The sequence below is a fragment of the Erpetoichthys calabaricus genome, chromosome 8 (genome assembly GCF_900747795.2).
Source record: "Erpetoichthys calabaricus chromosome 8, fErpCal1.3, whole genome shotgun sequence".
Taxonomy (NCBI): domain Eukaryota; kingdom Metazoa; phylum Chordata; class Cladistia; order Polypteriformes; family Polypteridae; genus Erpetoichthys; species Erpetoichthys calabaricus.
The window spans coordinates 791,400-811,382 of record NC_041401.2 but is presented as its reverse complement, the minus strand read 5'-3'; the positions used below and the strand labels follow the sequence as shown (position 1 = coordinate 811,382).

The 19,983-nt window shown below is 57.0% G+C and overlaps 2 protein-coding genes across 4 annotated transcripts in view; one reads left to right on the top strand and one right to left on the bottom strand.

Moving 5' to 3' along the window:
- The first annotated feature begins 3,720 nt into the window (after positions 1-3,720).
- Positions 3,721-13,401, top strand: LOC114655250 (signal transducer and activator of transcription 1-alpha/beta-like). Its single transcript, XM_028806095.2, has 24 exons — positions 3,721-3,858; positions 4,122-4,253; positions 4,333-4,477; positions 4,561-4,659; positions 4,775-4,864; positions 4,936-5,014; positions 5,097-5,188; positions 5,428-5,579; positions 5,667-5,825; positions 10,426-10,518; positions 10,593-10,652; positions 10,729-10,758; positions 10,841-10,934; positions 11,009-11,050; positions 11,383-11,466; positions 11,538-11,636; positions 11,730-11,865; positions 11,952-12,004; positions 12,084-12,175; positions 12,258-12,397; positions 12,478-12,666; positions 12,744-12,819; positions 12,910-13,012; positions 13,098-13,401. Exons 2-24 carry the CDS (start codon positions 4,126-4,128, stop codon positions 13,119-13,121), a joined length of 2,259 nt encoding a protein of 752 aa, XP_028661928.1. The 5' UTR covers positions 3,721-3,858; positions 4,122-4,125; the 3' UTR covers positions 13,122-13,401.
- Positions 13,338-19,983, bottom strand: part of glsb (glutaminase b) — a 30,991-nt gene continuing 24,345 nt past the window's right edge. For 2 of the 3 annotated variants that reach the window (XM_028806098.2, XM_051931353.1), the window contains exons 7-18: positions 17,541-17,599; positions 17,423-17,455; positions 17,277-17,335; positions 17,033-17,099; positions 16,903-16,953; positions 16,637-16,813; positions 16,361-16,492; positions 16,177-16,269; positions 14,203-14,264; positions 14,038-14,114; positions 13,892-13,955; positions 13,338-13,812 (exon numbers count right to left, since the gene is read on the bottom strand). In XM_028806098.2, coding sequence (XP_028661931.2) covers positions 13,656-13,812; positions 13,892-13,955; positions 14,038-14,114; positions 14,203-14,264; positions 16,177-16,269; positions 16,361-16,492; positions 16,637-16,813; positions 16,903-16,953; positions 17,033-17,099; positions 17,277-17,335; positions 17,423-17,455; positions 17,541-17,599 — 1,031 coding nt within the window. In that variant the 3' untranslated portion in view covers positions 13,338-13,655. Of the gene's footprint in view, positions 13,813-13,891; positions 13,956-14,037; positions 14,115-14,202; positions 14,265-15,029; positions 15,524-16,176; positions 16,270-16,360; positions 16,493-16,636; positions 16,814-16,902; positions 16,954-17,032; positions 17,100-17,276; positions 17,336-17,422; positions 17,456-17,540; positions 17,600-19,983 lie in introns of those variants that run through there. The other variant, XM_051931354.1, reaches the window with a different exon arrangement.

Below are 19,983 nucleotides of genomic sequence, written 5' to 3'. Positions count from 1 at the left end.
ACGTGATCATCTGGCCATGTGACCACATAGCCACCTGAGCAGGTGATCATGTGGCCACGTCTGATCATGGGGCTGTGAGACCACCTGAGCAGGTGATCACGTGACCACGTCTGATCATGGGACTGGGGAGCCATCAGAGCATGTGATCATTTGACCACGTCTGATCATGGCATTGTGAGACCACCTGAGCAGGTGATCATGTGACCACGTCTGATCATGGCGCTGTGAGACCACCTGAGCAGGTGATCACGTGACCACGTCTGATCATGGGACTGTGAGACCACCTGAGCATGCGATCATGTGACCACAACCACCTGAGCAGGCGATCACGTGACCACGTCTGATCATGGGGCTGTGAGACCACCTGAGCAGGAGATCACGTGACCACGTCTGATCATGGCGCTGTGAGACCACCTGAGCAGGTGATCATGTGACCACGTCTGATCATGGGACTGTGAGACCACCTGAGCAGGTGATCACGTGACCACAACCACCTGAGCAGGCGATCACGTGACCACGTCTGATCATGGGGCTGTGAGACCACCTGAGCAGGCGATCACGTGACCACGTCTGATCATGGCGCTGTGAGACCACCTGAGCAGGTGATCATGTGACCACGTCTGATCATGGGACTGTGAGACCACCTGAGCAGGTGATCACGTGACCACAACCACCTGAGCAGGCGATCACGTGACCACGACCAGCTCAGCAGGTGATCACGTGACCACGTCTGATCATGGGGCTGTCAGACCACCTGAGCAGGTGATCATGTGACCACGTCTGATCATGGGACTGGGGGGCCATCAGAGCGTCTCCTGGGCCGTCCGACTTCACCTCTGGTCTCTGGCGGTTCCTCCATGCCAGCCGCGCTGTTTGTTTATTCCTCAGTTCCCAGCTGACATTTCTCCACTGGGGGTCTCTTTGCCTTTTCTTTGCCCTCCCGTTGTGATTTCAGTCTGCGCTCCTCACTCCTCCCCTCGTCCCGTCGCCCTCATGACGAGTAATTAGCAGCTCTGGTGCTGACACGAACGAGAATTGAAGATAAAGAAGTGAAAAGAGCGGACGAGAACAATAAAGCAGCGACTCGCTGCCAGGACGGGGGCGGCAGACGCTTCTATCTGCACGTTTGTGTTTATTCACCCGCACTTTAGCTTTAACGGTCCATCAAAGCCCCTCAGGCACGCGTGGCCTCCGCGTCGGCTTCTCTCTCAGCCAGAAGGTGGCGCCGGTGTGACGCGGGCTCGCTCGGCCCTCCTCAGCGCCCTCCAGCGGCTCGCCGCCTCCGTTTCGTTTCTCGGTTTCCTCTCAGGACTCTCGCCTCCCACAAACGCGCGTTTTCTCGGAAACCCCGTGATCCGCCGGCGCTCTTCTTTGTGTCGCGCGCCCTCCCTCCTCCGACCTTAGCGCTCGGCTCCGCCCCTTCCACTTCACGGCGCCAATCGCGCTTCATGTATTGCGACGTCATCGTGACGACAAGGAAAAACAAACGGCGCGCAGTGGCCGAGGCGCGAGCTGTCCTTACTTGTCGTGCTTTCCGCGCGTGCTCGTCGTTTTCCTTTCATTCGCATTCATTGTGAAAGGCGCTATAGAAAGTGAAGGCCGACAAGGGCACAGCTTGTGGTTACAGACGAGTCGCCGGGCTGAGTGAAGGATTCAAGGATCTGATGCGCACTTGTGCCATCACTGGCCTGGGCAACCCCTGGCGTCTCGTGAAAGTGTTCGTACTTGGGAGCAGTCGGAAAGGCGCTATAAAACAAGCACGCGCGGCTGAGGTGGCACTTGAATTGTCGTGCCCTCACCAGCTGAGCCAAAGGTGTCTGTCTGCCCACTTCGAGGGGGTTCTGGAGCTCAGTCTTTTGTCCCCCCAGTTTCCGGATGGTTTCCTCTCAGTGACCTTCCAAGAAATTCAGGCGAGTTTGTGACTTGGCTGCAGCTTTAATACTCACCCCCCCCCCCTTAATATTTGCCCTTTCTTTGTGTAGTTTGCCCCCCTTATTGTCACCTAATAATGACCATGAGTCGTGCACGCAGAAGGAACATCAGGAGGAGGACGGAGACGTAAAACACCAAAGCCTGGCACATTCTAATCAAAAGACCCCAAACGCATTCGTGACATTCCTACGTGGACCTAAAATAGAAACTGGGGGGGGGGGGGCACCTGAAAAAGAGGCCTGAGTTGGACATCTGAAAGGATGAAGACCACCAACGTGCCAGGAGTGCCAAGTGCCAGCCTGATGGCAGAGGTGCCATGTGCCTTAAATGAACCACATAGTCCATGCCCAGTGCCCGTGCTGCACCCTCTCTGATGTTTTAGGAAGTTTTCAAGCCACCACTTATGTATGTGGCATGGTGGGCATCAGGCTGGGTATGCGGTCTGGCCAACGTCAGCCTCCTGTTAAATCTCTGGTGTGTGAAGAGCACCACACCCTGACGGGCATCACAAGTGGTCAGTCTCATTTTGCCTGCCACCCTGCATTCCTGTCTGCAAATGAAACCTGCCAAGTGCCATCCATCTTGGAGTGGGGCACAGCACCAAGGGGCCATCAGTGGTCCACCCTTCCAATTGTTTCTGATTTAACTTTCCAGTTGTCGTACAAGGTAATGGGCAGCACTGGGAAGGATGCCAGTGTAGTGTTGGGCACACACATGCACAGTTTAGAGACGCCAGTGTACCTAACTGGCATGTCTTAGAGATGTGAGAGGAAATTAGAAAACTCAGTGAAGAAACTGCAATGACATGCTGGGAGAGAGCAGGCACCTTCAAGATGGCATTCACTGCGGGTACTGAACCTGGGGTGGCACTGTGCCATCATACTGACTAGATTACCATCCATTTTCTGAACCTGCTTTGTCTGTTTTAGGTCATAGAGAGCTGCAGGTGGCATAAGGGCATAAGGGAGAAGGGCATAGTCATGGATTGGATGCCAGGCCATCGGAGGGCACACTCACTCTTATTAAAGCAGGCAGTGTGGCATAGTGGTTAAGTCTTTGGACTTCAGACCCTGAGGCTGTTTAGATCCTGGTACTGGCACCGTGTCACCCTTAGCAGGTCACTTCAGTCTCAAGCGGTTGAAGGCGACGGCCAAATGATGAGTTAGAATAAGAACGTGGAGAGAAGCCCACGGGTCAGGGGAGAAGATGCCCGTGTCAAACAGGCAGTGTCCAGGCTGAGAGCCAACCCTGAGCTGAGGGGCAGCATTGTCGCTGTGCCAGCACCTGACATGCCCTATGAAGATGCCCGACTGTGACCCTCATGGCACCGACTGGCACCCACTGACATCTTCCGAGCAGTCCTGAGATCACACTCCACACTCAGACGTCACGAGAAGGGGGCGCAGTGGTTAGCAACCCCGGGTTCAACTCCGTGAAGGGCTGACCCGACGTGTGATGCTCTCCGCCACCAGACATCACAGTAGAAATGGCGGGGACTCCCTTTACTGTCCCCAATGCGCACAGCACAGCGCCGCCGCTGCCCATCTGCCCGGTGTGGCGCTGGAGGTGGAGGGAGCGCGCGCACCAAGAACGCGCACAGCCGCCGGTCTTTGTTTTGACTTTCGGGTTACTCGCTGGCCACGCCCACTGCTGGCTTCCGTTTGCAGTCGGCAGGAGGGAGGGGGCGCACTGCTCAGAAGAGCCGGTAACTAAGCGCCTGTCGCTGAACCCGGAAGCGCTGCCCTTTGGTCACTGCGATTGGCAGAACGGCGGCCAGGGGGGCGGGACGACAGGACCGACGAGCAGCGCGATTGGCCGGCCCGGCGCAGATCCCCTAAAGTCGAACTCTCGCCTTCTGAGTTTCATTTTTGCAGGCAAGCGGCTGCGGGCGGGGAGCTGAGGCGGCGAGTCGGACACGCACGGCAGGTAAGGGGACACCGGGGACTCCTAGCTCCTGAGCTGGCGTCTTTCGCACGGCTTGTCATTCCGTGAAGCTCCTGGTGGCGTCAGGCCTGTTTACATGTGCCTGCTGTGCCAGTCTGTGATTGGCACTGTGTATTGGTCTCCCAGGCATACCTGCTCCAGCCGGGCACTGTGTTGCTGTTGGCTGGCACCCTGGCATCAGTGCTCTTGGTGTTTATACTTGTCACATTTTGGGTGCCCATCTCACTTGTCTGCTGTGCCCGCAGCACAATGGCACAGTGGTATCAGCTGCAGCAGCTGGAGTCCAAGTTCCTGGAGCAAGTGGACCAGCTCTACGATGACAGCTTCCCGATGGAGATCCGTCAGTATCTGAGCCAGTGGATCGAAAGCCACGACTGGTAGGTGCCATGTCGGGGTCCGCTTGGGCACATCCTGATCAGTTACCACGTCTCTAAGACTCACCCGTCTTTGTTGCAGGGAGATGGCGGCGGTCAACGACTCCCTGGCCACCTTGCGATTTCACGACCTGCTGTCCCAGCTCGATGACCAGTACAGCCGCTTTGCTCTGGAGAACAACTTCTTGATGCAGCACAACATCAGGAAGATCAAGCGCAACCTGCAGGTGAGCAGAAGGACGTGAGGTGGGTGGGCAGGCAGGGTGGTCCAGGACGTGCGTCCCAGTCAAATGTCTGTCCGTCTCTTCAGGTGCACTTCCAGGAGGACCCCGTCCAGATGGCTATGATCATCAGCAACTGCTTACGAGAAGAGGCCAAGATCCTAGCGACTGCCAAGAAGGCTGAAATGGTGGGGGTCCTGTCCACAGCTGGCGTGGGCAATGGGGGGGGGGGTTCTCCAAATGAACCCACTGCTCTCGTGTGCCTCCACTCACACACCTGCCTGTCCTCTTTGTGCTAAACAGGACAACATCGGGAGCACACAGAACACGGCCATGGTGGAGAAGCACAAGGAGCTGGACATGAAGGTTCGGGACATCAAGAACAGGGTGCAGGTACGTGTTGGGGCGAGCGCTGGGCACCTCTCCGGGGGTCTCACTCGTTCACGGCCTGCTTTACTTATCAGGAGACGGAGCAGAAAATCAAGTCGCTGGAGGACTTGCAGGACGAGCACGACTTCAAGTACAAGACCCTGCAGAGTCGAGGTGAGCGGGCCACTGGTGTCGGCCACTGGGGGGCAGTGTGGCTGAGGTGGCGCCGCATCTGAACATCTGTCTGTCTTCACAGAGCACGAGGCGAACTGCGCCAACCAGCTGGAAATCCGCCGAGAGGAGCTGATGATCAGGAACATGTTCATCGAGCTGAACATGAAGAGGGAGGTGAGGCAGTGTGGTGGGACGGGGGTCTCGCCTTCTCACGGGTCGCTTGGTAAGTGCCACGATAAGCAGGCCATGGTGTGAGGGTGGCACATTGGGGCCTTGAGTTCAGGGTGCTGTGCAGTGTCGGACTGAGCAGCCCCTTCTCGTAGCTCAGGGTGGGAGCGACCAAGTGACAATGTGTCAGCGGCACTGCGCGTGTGGAGAGAGGGCCGTCACCGTCACTCTGCTTGGCTCCTCAGGAGGTGGTCTGTAAAATAGCCGAGACGTTGAACCTGACGGAGCAGATCCAGTGCGCCCTGATTACAGACGAGCTGGTGGAGTGGAAACGGCGGCAGCAGATCGCCTGCATCGGGGGTCCGCCCAACACGTGCCTGGACCAGCTGCAGACCTGGTAAAGTGTGGCGAGCCTCTGGACGTGGCTAACCGAGTGCTCGTCCAGGACCCCCACCCACACACCTGCCCCTCCGTCTCTCTGCAGGTTCACCATCTTGGCTGAGAGCTTGCAGCAGATCCGGCAGCAGCTGAAGAAGCTGGAGGAGTTGGAGCAGAAGTACACGTACGAGAACGACCCCATCACCCAGAAGAAGAACTTCCTGGAGGACCGCGTGCACTTCCTCTTCCGCAGCCTCATTCAGAGGTGAGTGCCCGCTTACCAACGCTCAAGGACCAATGTGGGCTCCGCCCTGCGTCTTACTGTGGCACACCATGCCTGCTCGGTGCCCCACCCCTTACTGTGGCACACCATGCCTGCTCGATGCCCCCACCCCTTACTGTGGCACACCGTGCCTGCTCGATGCCCCCAACTCTTACCATGGCACACCATGCCTGCTCGGTGCCCCACCCCTTACTGTGGCACACCATGCCTGCTCGATGCCCCCACCCCTTACTTTGGCACACCGTGCCTGCTCAATGCCCCCAACTCTTACCATGGCACACCATGCCTGCTCGGTGCCCCACCCCTTACTGTGGCACACCATGCCTGCTTGGTGCCCCACCCCTTACTGTGGCACACCATGCCTGCTCGATGCCCCCACCCCTTACTGTGGCACACCATGCCTGCTCGATGCCCCCACCCCTTACTGTGGCACACCGTGCCTGCTCGATGCCCCCAACTCTTACCATGGCACACCATGCCTGCTCGGTGCCCCACCCCTTACTGTGGCACACCATGCCTGCTCGATGCCCCCACCCCTTACTGTGGCACACCATGCCTGCTCGATGCCCCCAACTCTTACCATGGCACACCATCCCTACTCGGTGCCCTGCTCCTTGCCGTGGCACGCCATGCCTGCTCGATGTCCCCACCCCTTACAATGGCACACCATCCCTACTCGGTGCCCCCACCTTATGGTGACACATGAACCCTATTTGGTGCCCCACCACTTCTCCGTACTGTGACACACACACACGTTCCCATTCAGAGCTCCGCCCCTTGTCGTGACACACAGTGCCCCCTCATCATAAGGACCGTGACCTGACGTCTGACACCTCACTTTGAGGTCCGATTGCCACTTTGTGCCCCACTACCTAATGACTCGTTGCGTGTGTAGCTTGCTCTGTGACCTCTGACCTCGCCCCCCCCCGTCCCCCAGTACTCCTGTGCCAGTTGTTTGTCATGCAGGCTGACCCCCCGTCCCGTCCCCCCAAGCCCGCCATACCTCCTCACTTCTTAAGGTTGCTCGTTGGCGTTGTTTCTCTTCATTGGTCGTAACGTGACCAGTGTGTGAAATAGCCCCCGGTAACTGGGGGGTCTCGCTGCTGTGCCAGTGTAAATATTACTGTGGATCTAAAGCAGGTGAACGGCGTCACACGCGGATACGCAGACCACAGACAAGATGGCACCTCATACTTTGGAGCAGCATCACACCCTGCTGCCACTTTTCACAGCCATTTCACCACACAGATTGTGGTCACCCTGGCACAGAGCAGCAGTGCAGCTCCAGTTTGTGGGTTGCTCAGAAGGGTGGCATTTCGAGGGTGAAGCAGGGTAGATTAGAAGGAAATGTCCTGAGGGTCACCCCTGAACTTGAGCTCATGGTGGTGAACTCTGAGATGAGGGGCTGTGGAGGGGGCTTGTGTGCCAGACGGGGCCTGGCAGGACTGTGGGCATCACAGTTCCTTTTGTTATAAACTCCAGCCACACCTCCAAAGCGATAAACGCAAACTGGGAACGCGACGCGGTGAGGTCAGCCATCTGCGTCACTTTCTGATGCCCACCGTCACACTCTCACATCACTGCTTGTGTCAGGGGGCTTCAGTTTACCATTTGTTTCTGTGGAAGTCTCCCCTTTTTTGTGAAAGTTCTGGAGGCTTGTCAAAGGACGGGCACTGCCCTGCCTAGCCTGTGAAGAGCCTTCTGCCCCATTACTTCATCGTCATCGTCATTGTCACAGGTTCACTGGACATTTTCCAGGTTTATCAGGTTAGTTGATTGCCCCCCCAAGTCCTTTTCCTCCACTGTTGTTGCAGTCCTGGTCATCCCTCATCTTCCTCCTCCTCCTCTGCGTTCTGGTGCCCACCTCAGTCTATTAACTCTTCATCTTCTTCTTACTCCGTGCCACTCCACACATCCCGCTGGTCCTTGTCATCTCTGCCTCTTTCTGCTCCTCCTTCATCGTCCGTCTCTCACACTCCCACTCCTCCTCACAAGGCTTCGGTGCCAGAGAGGCTCCTTCAGAAGTCAGAATGGTGGGCAACCCTTGGCATTTTGTCTATGCCCCTCTGCCCCTGGCAGTCCCTGCTGTGCCCGCACCACCATCACGACGTCCCTCCTTCCTCCAGCTGCACGCCATGGCTGATGTCTCCATTTCCACTCGGCACTCCATGGTTTGGGCACTTGGCTCACGTCACCATGCCACCTACATGCTGCCCTTCACACTCCCACTTCTGGCACCCTGGGCATCGGCTCGAGTTTCTCCCCACACTTCTGCTTCACTTGTGTACACGGAGTCGGACCTCCTGTTGGGGGTGAGTTGGCACAACAGCAGCTTTCATTAAGCCTGATCAGACATATGAAGGGGGCATGAAGCCCCTCCTAGGTTATGGTCAGCATGTGTGGGTGAGTCGTGGTTGTCCCTTTTGTGACCTGCAGTGGCCTGTCTGTGCTGTGCTCTCCCTGCTGAGGCTCATGATGTCGAGGGGTCACAGCTGGCCACCAGCAGTTATCATGGCACACATGTCTGAAGTGGGATGGACTGTGACATGTGCCACCCACTCTTCGGCCAAGTGCACGCACTGCGGACCAGGGTGACAAAAAGCCACAACCCCTAGCAAGTGAACGGGCACTTGGACCGTGAGGAGCGAAGCCCCTGGTCCCCTCTCGTTGACTCACTACGTATCTCAGCCTGCTCGATGGCCATCATGTCACTTGCTGGTGGTGCAGCAAAATCCGAGGGTCTTCCATCCATCCACGTTCAGCGTGGACCGTGTCAGCTGAAGCGGGTGTGACACTGTGATTGGTGTGCCCGCTGGTGGCATCTCCTATGCATTGCTGTGTTTTATTATTACATCCCAGCATTTGGGCTGCTGTGCTTCTGCCCACATGCCAGCTCTTCATCATTAGGTGACATGGTCTGTGCCAACTGCTTGGCCAGTGTAATGACATTACAGGATCGAATGTGACGTCCTTCTGTACGGCCTGCTGGCAGGGCCAGTCTGGGCAGGCCTGAGTGCCCACCTCTTGGTCTTCCCTTTTCAGGGTCAAACCCAGTAAGTGGCACAGAGTGATTCAGAACGACGTAACGTTTATTTGCTGGGGTATCGAGTTTGGTTATTTAGGGGCGTCCCCTCATATCGTTCATCCAGCAACAGCCTTGTGAACTCCGCATAATCCTGCTAAGGGTCCTGGGGGTCCGGAGTAGCATTGGGGGACAGTGCAAGTGGCAAACCCAGATGTCCAGCACAGGGCCACCTCTATGTCACCGTGTCCATCCTGTGATGTGGAGACCAAGCTGTGGCCTCGAGGACCCTACACAACGCCAGCAGGGGGTCTTACAAGACGAGCATCAGACCTCTGACTGGTCATTGGATGCCCAAGTCACATCTGTACACATTCAGCCCCCGTTTAGCTAATGCCGCTGCTTGTGCTGTTCTTCCCTCTGTGCCCCCTCAGATCCTGGCTGTCAATCAGACCCTGGCATCTACTCCTTCATACTGAACTGGCACCTGATCTGAAGACCACCTTGCCAGTCGTGCCTCAGAGCTGCTTGTTAAATTCACCCTGCAGACCTGCCAGCCCACCCTTACTTGTGCGTTTTGTTGCATTGTGGGTATCTCAGTGCTGGCCAGGGGTCCGTCCACACAGCCAGGGAGCTTCTCACCTGGGTGCCCAGAAAGGCTGCTGCATGTTCTGCTTCCTCTGTTTCTTCAGCCTGGCAGCACTGGGCATGTGCCCACCTCCCCTCTACATTCCTCTTATCTTTCTCTCTTCATAGTCGCACTACTTGGGTCTTCCTCTTTTCCTGCCTCCCCTGGCATTGCCAGCCTCACCCACTTATCTGATTTCACATACCCATTTCATTTGCTTTTCCACAACGGCTGCCACTAACAAGAACTTTGTGGCACAGAGGGGGCAAACCACTGAATGAGACTCAACGTCACCAGAGCCGACCTCTGTGTCTGGCCCTTAGGATCTGAGACCCCCATTGTCACCATTTACTGGAGCCGTATGGCTGGTTGGTGCTCTGGGCATTGCCCATGTTGATGTCCAGCCTAGCACCCCCTAGGTGGGCACAGTAGCTGAGTCCCTCTGCTTGTCTTCTAAATGTTGAGCTGCTCTGATAGTTGGCATCAAACAGCAGCAGGGCTGGCACTGGTGTCAGGGTGGCATTTTTACCCATTTGAATTTAAATGTGGTTTGCATTGGTCTGTGTCCACTGTTCATAACTTGTCGTGGGCGTCACCCTGCTGGCACTCTTTGCCTGTTCTTTACCAACCATCAGACTCTCACACCCACGTGCTGCCCTGATAGATTCACTTATGGTCTTATCGCCTGGGTACTGCCTGCTTTGCCCTCGACTCTTTCTAGTGTGAATGCCACCTGTGGCCCCCTGACTTGATTATGAATGGTTGTAGTTTTTTTTGTTTTGTGCAGTTTGTATGCCCATTGCTCAGCCCCGCTGAATGCCCAGTCTCATTTGCCATGCCCTCGACTCAACTGTGCAGACAGATAACCAGGTGTCCGCCCAGGGCCTGTCATCATGAGTGCCACCTGCTCCATGTTTGTCTCTGCCTTTCAGCTCCTTTGTAGTGGAGAGACAGCCGTGCATGCCAACTCACCCCCAGAGGCCGCTGGTCCTGAAGACGGGAGTGCAGTTCACGGTGAAGCTCAGGTGAGTGTTGGGGGCACTGGGGGTGGAGTGGCCTGGCACAGATACCCCTCTAACGGTGGCCAACCTGTTTCTAGGCTGTTAGTGAAGCTTCAGGAGTTGAACTACCAGCTGCGTGTCAAGGCTTCATTTGACAAGTAGGTTGGCACACTGTGGCACTGCCCACCCTCAAACTCATATGCCCACATTAAACCCTTTTGCTTTCTTTTGCAGGGACGTCAATGAAAAGAACACTGTGAAAGGGTAAGAGGGATGACCCGCCGGGCCCCTGGCGCCCGATCGCTTTTATCCATTTGCCCGCACTCACCTGCTTGTCCACCCACAGGTTCCGCAAGTTTAATATTCTGGGGACGAGCACCAAGGTCATGAACATGGAGGAGTCAACCAATGGCAGCCTGGCAGCCGAATTCAGGCACCTGGTGAGCTCTCTGCCCTCTGCGGCTGGCTCAGGCAACACGGGCATGGCTCTAAATCTGGGCTCTTTCTCTTTCAGCAACTGAAGGAACAGAAGAACACAGGCAGCAGGACCAATGAGGTGAGTGCAGGTGTGCCACCTGTGGGCAAACAAGAATCTGTGATGCCACCCTAGGAGGAGGGCATTCTGGGAACTAAAGAAGAAAATCCAAAGAGAAAGAACATCCTGCGGGCACGAGGGGCAGCGTGGCCTCGGGTTTATCAGGAATTGTTAGATGTGGCACAGTGACCCATAATGTCAAGTCACGCAATGGTGCCATCCTCTGTCAGCTACTGGCAGTGGTTACAGTTTGAGCAGATATCTGAATGCCCATCCCAGCGCACTGTCTCCCCTCGTTCCCGTCGTCTGTGTTGCTCGCTGTGCCACCGTCACCGTCCGTCTCTCTTTTTCAGGGTCCCCTCATCGTCACAGAGGAGCTTCACTCCATCAGTTTTGAGACACAGCTGTGCCAGCCAGGGCTGGTCATTGATCTTGAGGTGAGTGGTCATTCTAGATGATGCCACACCGGTCACTCAACGGTCACTCACCGGTCACTCCTTTCTTTCAGACGTCGTCACTGCCCCTGGTGGTCATCTCCAACGTCAGTCAGCTGCCCAGCGGCTGGGCGTCGATTCTGTGGTACAACATGCTGACCAGCGAGCCCAAGGTAAGTGCTTGTGTGTGCCGAGTCTCCCTCGTAGGCAGTCAGGCCCCCTTGCCAGCTGCCCGTCTCTGACCCTGGCACGCTTCCCCCACTCAGAATCTGTCGTTCTTCCTGAACCCACCGGCCGCCCGCTGGAGTCAGCTGTCCGAGGTGCTGAGCTGGCAGTTCTCATCGGTCACCAAGCGCGGACTGAACACTGAGCAGCTGTCCATGCTGGGCGAGAAGCTGCTTGGTAAGGCTGGCACGGGAAGGGGGTGGGCATCTCGAGGGAAGGGTGGCTGAGGTAGTGACCCTGATCCGCCCTCTCTGCTCCGCCAGGTCCCCACGCCAGTAACCCCGAGGGTCTCATTCCCTGGACTAAGTTCTGCAAGGTGAGTGTGCGGGTGGTGGTGGTGGTGCCGCCTGGACACTGGGCTTGAACCCGCTGTACCCCTTTGTCGCTCAAAACAGAACATCAACGAGAAGGCCTTCCCCTTCTGGCTGTGGATTGAGGGGATCTTGGAACTCATCAAGAGGCACCTTCTGGCCCTGTGGAATGATGGGTAAGCAGCGGCGGGCAAGCGGCTGGACGGGGCCACCACATGCCAGGCATACTTGGGTGACCGCTGGCCGTGTCTCTGACAGGTGCATCATGGGCTTTGTGAGCAAAGAGAGGGAGCGGGCACTGCTGAAGGACAAGAAGCCGGGCACCTTCCTCCTGCGCTTCAGCGAGAGCAGCCGGGACGGCGCCATCACCTTCACCTGGGTGGAGCGCTCGCAGAACGGTGAGTGTGGTGGGCGTGGGTGGGTGGGGCACCGTGCCATCTGCACTGGGCTCACTGGCACACCTGCATACTGCTTCCAGACGAGCCCCAGTTCCACGCCGTGGAGCCCTACACCAAGCGGGAGCTCTCCGCCGTCACGTTCCCCGACATCATCCGCAACTACAAAGTCATGGCCGCCGAGAACATTCCGGAAAACCCCCTGCGCTTCCTGTACCCGTGCATCCCCAAGGACAACGCCTTCGGAAAGTACTACTCGCGGCCGGCAGAGCGTAAGTCGGGCCGCCGTCCCAGGGGGCCGCCGTCGGGGCGCCGGGCACACTTGTCTCACTGCGTCTGTCCTCCGCAGCCTCCGAGCCCATGGATGTGGACAACCCCAAGGGGGGCGGCTACATGAAGACGGAGCTCATCTCGGTGTCGGAGGTGTAAGTATGGCACCCGCCCGCTCAGCTGCCCGCCCCTGGCACTGTGCACACGGTAAGGAGACGTCTTCCACTTCCTCTCGCCCCCCTCAGACACCCGTCCCGACTCCAGGGTGCCGACAACCTGCTGCCCATGTCGCCCGAGGACTATGGCGAGTTGGAGAAGTTCATCAACCCAGCAGAGATCAACACTGTGGTACGTGAGCTGGGCACCATGCCATTAACACCCGTGTCCTGGCAGCAGGCACCATGCCCCTAATGCCCATGTCCTCTTCCTGCAGATGTGCGCCACCTACACCAGCTGAGCCAGGCGGCCCCCCCACTGGGTGCTCTCGAATGCCACACTCCTCGTGTGACGTCCTCCAGTACCAGGGGACTGAACCTCGTCTGCCTCACCTCACGATGCCAGGACTGGGCGCACCTGCCTCTTTGGGACAGTAGTGTTTTTTTTGGGGGGGGGGGTGTCCACTTTATGTGGGCGGGTACCAAGTGACACATGGCTCACCAGCGAGACGCGTCACTGTGCCTTGAAGCAGTGCTTTTATTCAACATGTATCATCAAAATAAAGATTCTGATTGCCTGCCGCGCGCCAGACGACGCGTCTCAATAAATATCCAAACATCGAGAGTTACATTCAGAGGAGTCGCCGCCAGAGGCCAGCCAGCCAGCAGGGGGCGCCAGGCCGAGCGGGGGGCTGGCATGGGGCGGCGGGTGCCCACACACAGACACAGAGATGAATACTACGCCATGTCACGGGACCAACACGAGAGCTACGCCCCGCGGACCGGAGCGCTACGACAACCAATAGAAAGCAAAGCTAGAGAGGAGGCTCCGCCCCTCAGAGCAGGCCGTCCAGGTTCTTCTCGGCCGTCTCGCTCTGCTTCTCGCTGCTCGGGCTTTCGTGGGGGACGTACTTGTTGTGGTGGTCTTGGAGGATCTGGACGACATCGTGGTGTCCAAAGTGGATGGCCTCGTCGAGTGGCGTGTTGCCCCACCTGCAAGATGAAGAACAAGGTGAGTGGGCCCTGCCCGCTGCTCATTAGGTAGCAGCCCCCCCAATGCCCCCCAACATACCTGTCCTTAGGGACGGGGTTCACTTTGCAGGCTTCAAGCAAAAAGCGGACGACTTCCCCATGACCTACAGAGGAAGAGTGGCAAGTGTCAGAGCCTGGTGGGCACAGCTGGCATCTAGGGTGGCCAAGGAGATGGGTGCTGCTTACCTTCAGCGGCAGCCACGTGGAGAGCGGTCCGCGAGTCGTAGTCCCTCTGCTCCATGTCCATGGCTGACAAGGCAAACCTGGCAGGGACACAGTCAACATGGAGTTACTAAATGCCCCAAGTAGCACCGGCCCGGGCATAGGGGGCCAAGCGGCCAGGGCACCCACCTCCGGAGGGCCGAGACATCACCGGTGTAAGCAGCAAACAGAAGATTGATGACCGACTTGACCTGCAATGAAACGAGGGGACATTTGGTCACTCACAGGAATAGGCCACATGTGGGGGGCAAGTCCAAGGCCCGGTGGCACCCCCTTATGTCAAGAATGGGCACAACTCACCTGCAGCTGCCTCACCATGTCAAGGTAAAGATGGACTGGGATTTGGGGCCGGGCTGAAAGGTGCACTTCAACTTATGGGTGGTCTCCTCCATAGCCCCCTACCCCCCAATCATGGCAATGGTGGGCATAACTGTGAAGGCCGACTGGGAATTTGGGCAGGGCTGAAAGCTCCACTTCAACTTACTGGTGGTCTCCACCATTGCACCCCCTTGTAGGCGGGGCCCAGAGGTGCACAGCAACACATCGCAGTAACCGTGGCCTCCTCCACAGCACCCCCTTATGGCAGGAGTGGGCTCTCCTCACCTGGGATTTGGGGCGGGGGGGCACCCCTTGTGAGCGGGACTCAAAGGTGCAAGTTTGGTGGCCTCCTCCACAACTTAAGGCTGAGATGCCAGCCACGTCCAGCTTGGCAGCAGCTGGCGCCGATGAGATGGGTGAACGGTCAGAGAGCAGACGGCCAGCAGTGTCACAAGACATATAAACGAGTGCCACGAGAGAATCCCCAGACTCCTAAGTGAAGGCGTGCCTCCCCCTGCAGCATGTTGGCACGAGCGCACAGGTTGGCATTCACACCTGGACCCAGCAAATTGACAAACACAAAAAGACAAATGGACTGGGGGGGGGGGGTGGGGGGGTGGTAAAAACAAACAAAAAAATAAAATAATCAAAATAAAGAGAAAAACAACCAAAGGGAGTGGGATGGCAAATTAATTTATTATTAGAAACAATACAAAAAATATGCAGGCGGGCAATGCCAAGGAACAAAAATGGAGAACAAAAAGAACAAATGAGACACAAGGTGGTGTGAGCTGCGCTGCCCAGCGCCCCCTGGAGCCCGCGTCGTCGCCCGCGCTCACTGCTCCTCATACTTACTTGTGCCCCCGGTGGCAGCGGGCGGGCACATAACTGACAGCACACATGGGCAGCGGCGGCACAAGCGATACAAACATGGATACTCGTGGTGGAGTCCAGAGAAGAGAGGAGCCGCTCGCTCGCTCGTCCGCTACGCCTGCTCCCCCGCACTCTCCATCCTATACACTACAGTGGTGGACGTGTCCTCGCTGCGCTCGGGTGACACTTTTTTCCACACCGTGTCTTTTAGCGCGAGCTCTTGCTGAAGGCTCTCATAGTCCATTGGTCCGTAGGAATGCTGGTGTTCAAGCGACATGAAGAACAAATTAGTTTGTGGTCACGACAAGTCCTGTCATACAGACACAAGAGGCACGCGGGGGCAGCAAGCGGGCAGCGCACGCACAGGTGACATGTTAGTGCCGCTGGAGAGCCGGTGGGGGGAGGTTAAGCAGCCGCAGCCCAGTGCCCGCTCCTCATACGCTGCCAGCTGAGTTGGCCGCCGTAACAAGCCATCATGCTTGGCCTGGGATGTCACGTGGCTTGGATGACATTGAGAAGTGACAGATGCTGTGGGACAAGCCACGAGGGGCCGTCCGTCCACTAGCTCGAACCCGCTCCTGTGCTCCCCACCGCTGCCGCCGCTGCTCTCCGACAGGTGGTTCAATGGGCACCGACTTCTGTATTTGAGGGGTTTTGTGTTGCCCTCCCACAATTTTTAATTGGCAATGCCAGGGGAGGCCCTGTGGCCAGCGAGAAGAGGACGAATGTCAAAAGGACCTGGCCAGGCCGACCACCTGACATGCCGGCCAGCCAGTGATGGCGACGTACGCCAGGGACCGCCGGGCTATGAGAGCGACCCCTAGTGGTGAGCAGCAGCAGCAGCGTTGGCGTTGACAGGAGCGATTTCAGTGGGCCCCGCGCCCCCAAACACATGCAGCGGGCTCTACTTACTCTTTGGTCTCCCCCCTCTCGGCGAGGGTCGAGCTTCTTTGCAAAATGTCGCAGGTTGTCGTAGTTGTGGAAGTTGCAGAGGGAAACCAAATCCTGCAAGACACGAGAGTTCATGGAGACGCTCAGACACCCCAGCCGGGCACCGGCCAACGCCAGGCAGCTCACGCCCTGCTCCGCTACTTACTGTGCAGAACTGGATGCCCCTCACGCTATTGCCCAGTTTGTCCAGCGGCGGAGACCAGCACATGATGCCCATGACGTTTGGCACCACCAGCAGGATCCCTCCGGCAACCCCTGACTTGGCTGGTAAGCCCACCTGAGACAGAACACCCAAAACAAAGGAGCTTAGATGAGGGCTGGCATAAGGTGGCATCTTCAGCCTTCTGCCCTGGACTGCCAGTAGGGCCCAGGAGCCACAAGTGCGGGCACGGAGCCCCCCAGAGAGAGCGCGTCTACTCACGTGGAAGGCAAACTGCCCAGAAAAGTCGTACATGCCACAGGAGTGCATCAGGCTCAGCGTGTTCCTGACGGCCTCGGGGCTCAGCACCCTCTCGCCCGTGATGGGACAGAAGCCGCCATTGGCCAGGGTGGCAGCCATCACACTGGCAGACTCGCAGGTCACTTCAATGGAGCAGAGCTGTGGGAGAGAGAGAGGGGGGCACAGACTGGATGAAAGGGAAACCCCCAAAGTGACGGCGCAGACCCCTTTGAGCCCACCGGACTCACCTGGAAGTAAAAGTCCAGCACCCCCGTCATGTCTGTGCCCTCGGGGAAACACTGTGGAGACAAGCAGCGAGTGAGCAGGTGCAGTGATGTGGCGCCGGGCGCTGTGCCAGCGTACGACTGGCCCACGTACCTTTTTCTCCTTCAGGTAATACCCAATGGCAAAGTTCCTGTCCCCCGTTTCTCGCTCCGACTGAAACCTGAAACGGGAAGAAGTGGAACTCGTCAGACGGCCACCCTCGCCACGCAGCGCTCACCTTAACTCTCTCAAGAGTCCGACAAAGAATGGCAGAGATCAGGAGGGGGTGCCAAAGCCTGGGCACACGCGTGGAGACCTGGGGGGGGGGGCTTTGCTCCCGCTGCTCCCTCTCACTTACGTGGCATTACTGAAGCCCACATACTCGTTCCCGGCCATCTTGTTCAGGAAGTCCATCACCTGCAACGAGAGCAGAAGTCCATGAAAGGTGAGTGGAGACAAAGTGCCACCCGCACACAGAGTGGTGCCCCGCAGCGGCGTACTCACGTAATCAAACTTCTCGGCGTTGTTCACCCCTTGCTGTAAAGAGAGAACGCTCAGTGAGTGCAACAGGAGGCGCCAGTGGCTGGCATTGTGGCACAGCACAGAAATAACCCACGTTTACCTTAATGAGCGAGGTGATCACTATGGCTCCCGCGTTCACCATGGGGTTGTGTGGCTTGTCTGCAAAGAGAAACATAAGTGTAACGGTCACTGACATGGCACACTGTGCCAGCTCAAGCTCAAGCCCACCTCCTCCTTCATCTCGTCTCCTGCAATCTCCGCCATGCTGGCCTGGCAGGAGCCCACAGATGAAATAAAAGCAAGTGACTGCTAACAAAATGGAAGACACAGTCTCATCCTGGACTAAGGTGGCACCCTAGACATGCCAGCATGGTCTGCGGAGGTCTTTCTATGTATGATGCCTACCACATGCTGCAGGCACTTGAGGTCTGTGAGATGTGCCTCCACGTGGCACCTGCCCACTTCACTTCTCCTGATGTCAGGTTCTGTTGCCCCATCCAGGCAAATCCAACTCAGATTCCAGGCTTGAGGCCTCCACTCAGGAAAGGCCACCAACAGTGGGCAGCTTTCTGCCACCAAACACACCCACGCCATGGCTTACGTCGCTGTGAGCCGTGATGCCAGTATACACATGGCACAAAGCCCCTCAAGACATGTGCCCAACACTCCAAGGCACTGGCATTAACTGACCTCACGTGTCAGAAAAAGGGGCGCTCAGCTCTGGAGTTCGGTCATTGGGTTGTCACCAAGGCCATGCTGGCTCTGCTGCTCGACGCCCTCAGACGCCAATGTGAAGCAACGTTCGTCTGGCATTAAGGGCAACACATCGATGTTAAGTGACGTAAACCGCGCTCCCGTAGATCTCATTTTTAGATACGAAAGCCTCACTCAAGACGAAGAGCAAACATGGCAAACCAGCAGGGTAAGGCGTGCGTCCTGTGAGCCATCTGTCACGTTGGGTACATAAAGTGACATCTTAGGAGAGGCTAAGAGGAGCGTTCTGTGGGTGGTGCCATGGACCACAAGCCTGGCAGTGGGTGTCGGTGGCTCGAAGGGGTGCCCAGCTTGGAGCCAGGGAGCGCTAGAAGGGAGGCATGGAAGGTGGGCTGAACTGCCAGATGGGCACCTCCTTGGCTGCGAGGCCCCGCATTGGGTTAAGCTAAGGAGACGCCAGGCTTTAAAGGCCAGTTTGCTGCCCTGTGGTTTTAAGGCTCATTTTAACGGATTATCTGAACCTCCTCACAGACCCCGTCACCCTGCACCCTTTGGCTCTTTTCATTGCACATTCACCCCCTTGCTTGGTGTGTGCTTGTCCTCATCTGCTCAGCTCATCCGGCCTCGGGTTCAAGAAGAGGGAGCATGGAGCTGGCCCGCACCGCCACAGTCCCTTCTTGTTGGGTGGTGACGCGTCAGTCCGACATGCGGCTGAGGGTGTCACAATACGATGACGGCGGTAACTGGGGCGTCTGAGCTTCACTCAGCTATGGTGACCCAGCTGGCACGGCGCCCAAACATGGAGGTCAGCTCTGGACGGCCTGAGAGCACACAGCCTCCCTGGGACCTCCGCCACTGCCATTTCAATCCCAAACCGATGCATGTGCCCATCCTGTGGAGAACATTCAAGCCGATGCTAAACGCCCGATGTGTGCCCGCTGTACCATGAAAGTCAGCTCTAAATTCATCTGATAAGATCGACAATAACATCAAATGTAAAAATAAAACTGCAGGCCTGCATTATGAGCTAGCGAAGCGCCCGTGACCTGGAGTGGCCGGGCCCGTAGACGATCACCGAGGGAGGGGGGAGCGGCAGTGGGACGGAGGGCCCCTCACCTGCAGACCAGTCGGGGGTCTTTGTGCTCCAATTCAGTGGCCATGGGGCGCACACCCAGAGCTTCACCCTCGAGTACCCACAGGCACGCATCGCTGTAGTGATCTCACGGAGAACGGCGATAACGAAAGGTCCTGACTGAGTGGCGGTCTGAGGACACCAGAAAACAAGTCCTGTTACTCGTGTCACATAATCCGCACGTCTCCTCTGGACAACCCGTCAGTGAAAATGGAGCGCGCTCAGACTCACTCGGGCACTCAGGCCCAGCTTATTCATTGGCTAACACTGCGCATCACATGACATCAACATGTACTGAGGGCGAGTGACAACCTGACCAGGTGGGTCCATTCACCTCTGCTGAGGTCCTCCAGTGGGGGATTGTCACGGCGGGAGGCGGGGCTATACCTCAGATGCTCGTTCACGTCTGAGCGCGCTCCGTTTCACTTTAACCGTCGTCATCATCAAATTCCTTCATGTGAAAGCCGTAAGGGCTGATTGGGATCATTCATGTTGGGTAGAATGCCCTCTGGGGGCTGGGTGGTCTCATGGCCTGGAACCCCTACAGATTTATTTTTTTCTCCAGCCTTCTGGAGTTTTTTTTTGTTTTTTCTGTCCACCCTGGCCATCGGACCTTATTCCTTTCTATGTTAATTAATGTTGTCTTATTTTAATTTCTTATTTTGTCTTTTATTTTTCTACTCTTCATTATGTAAAG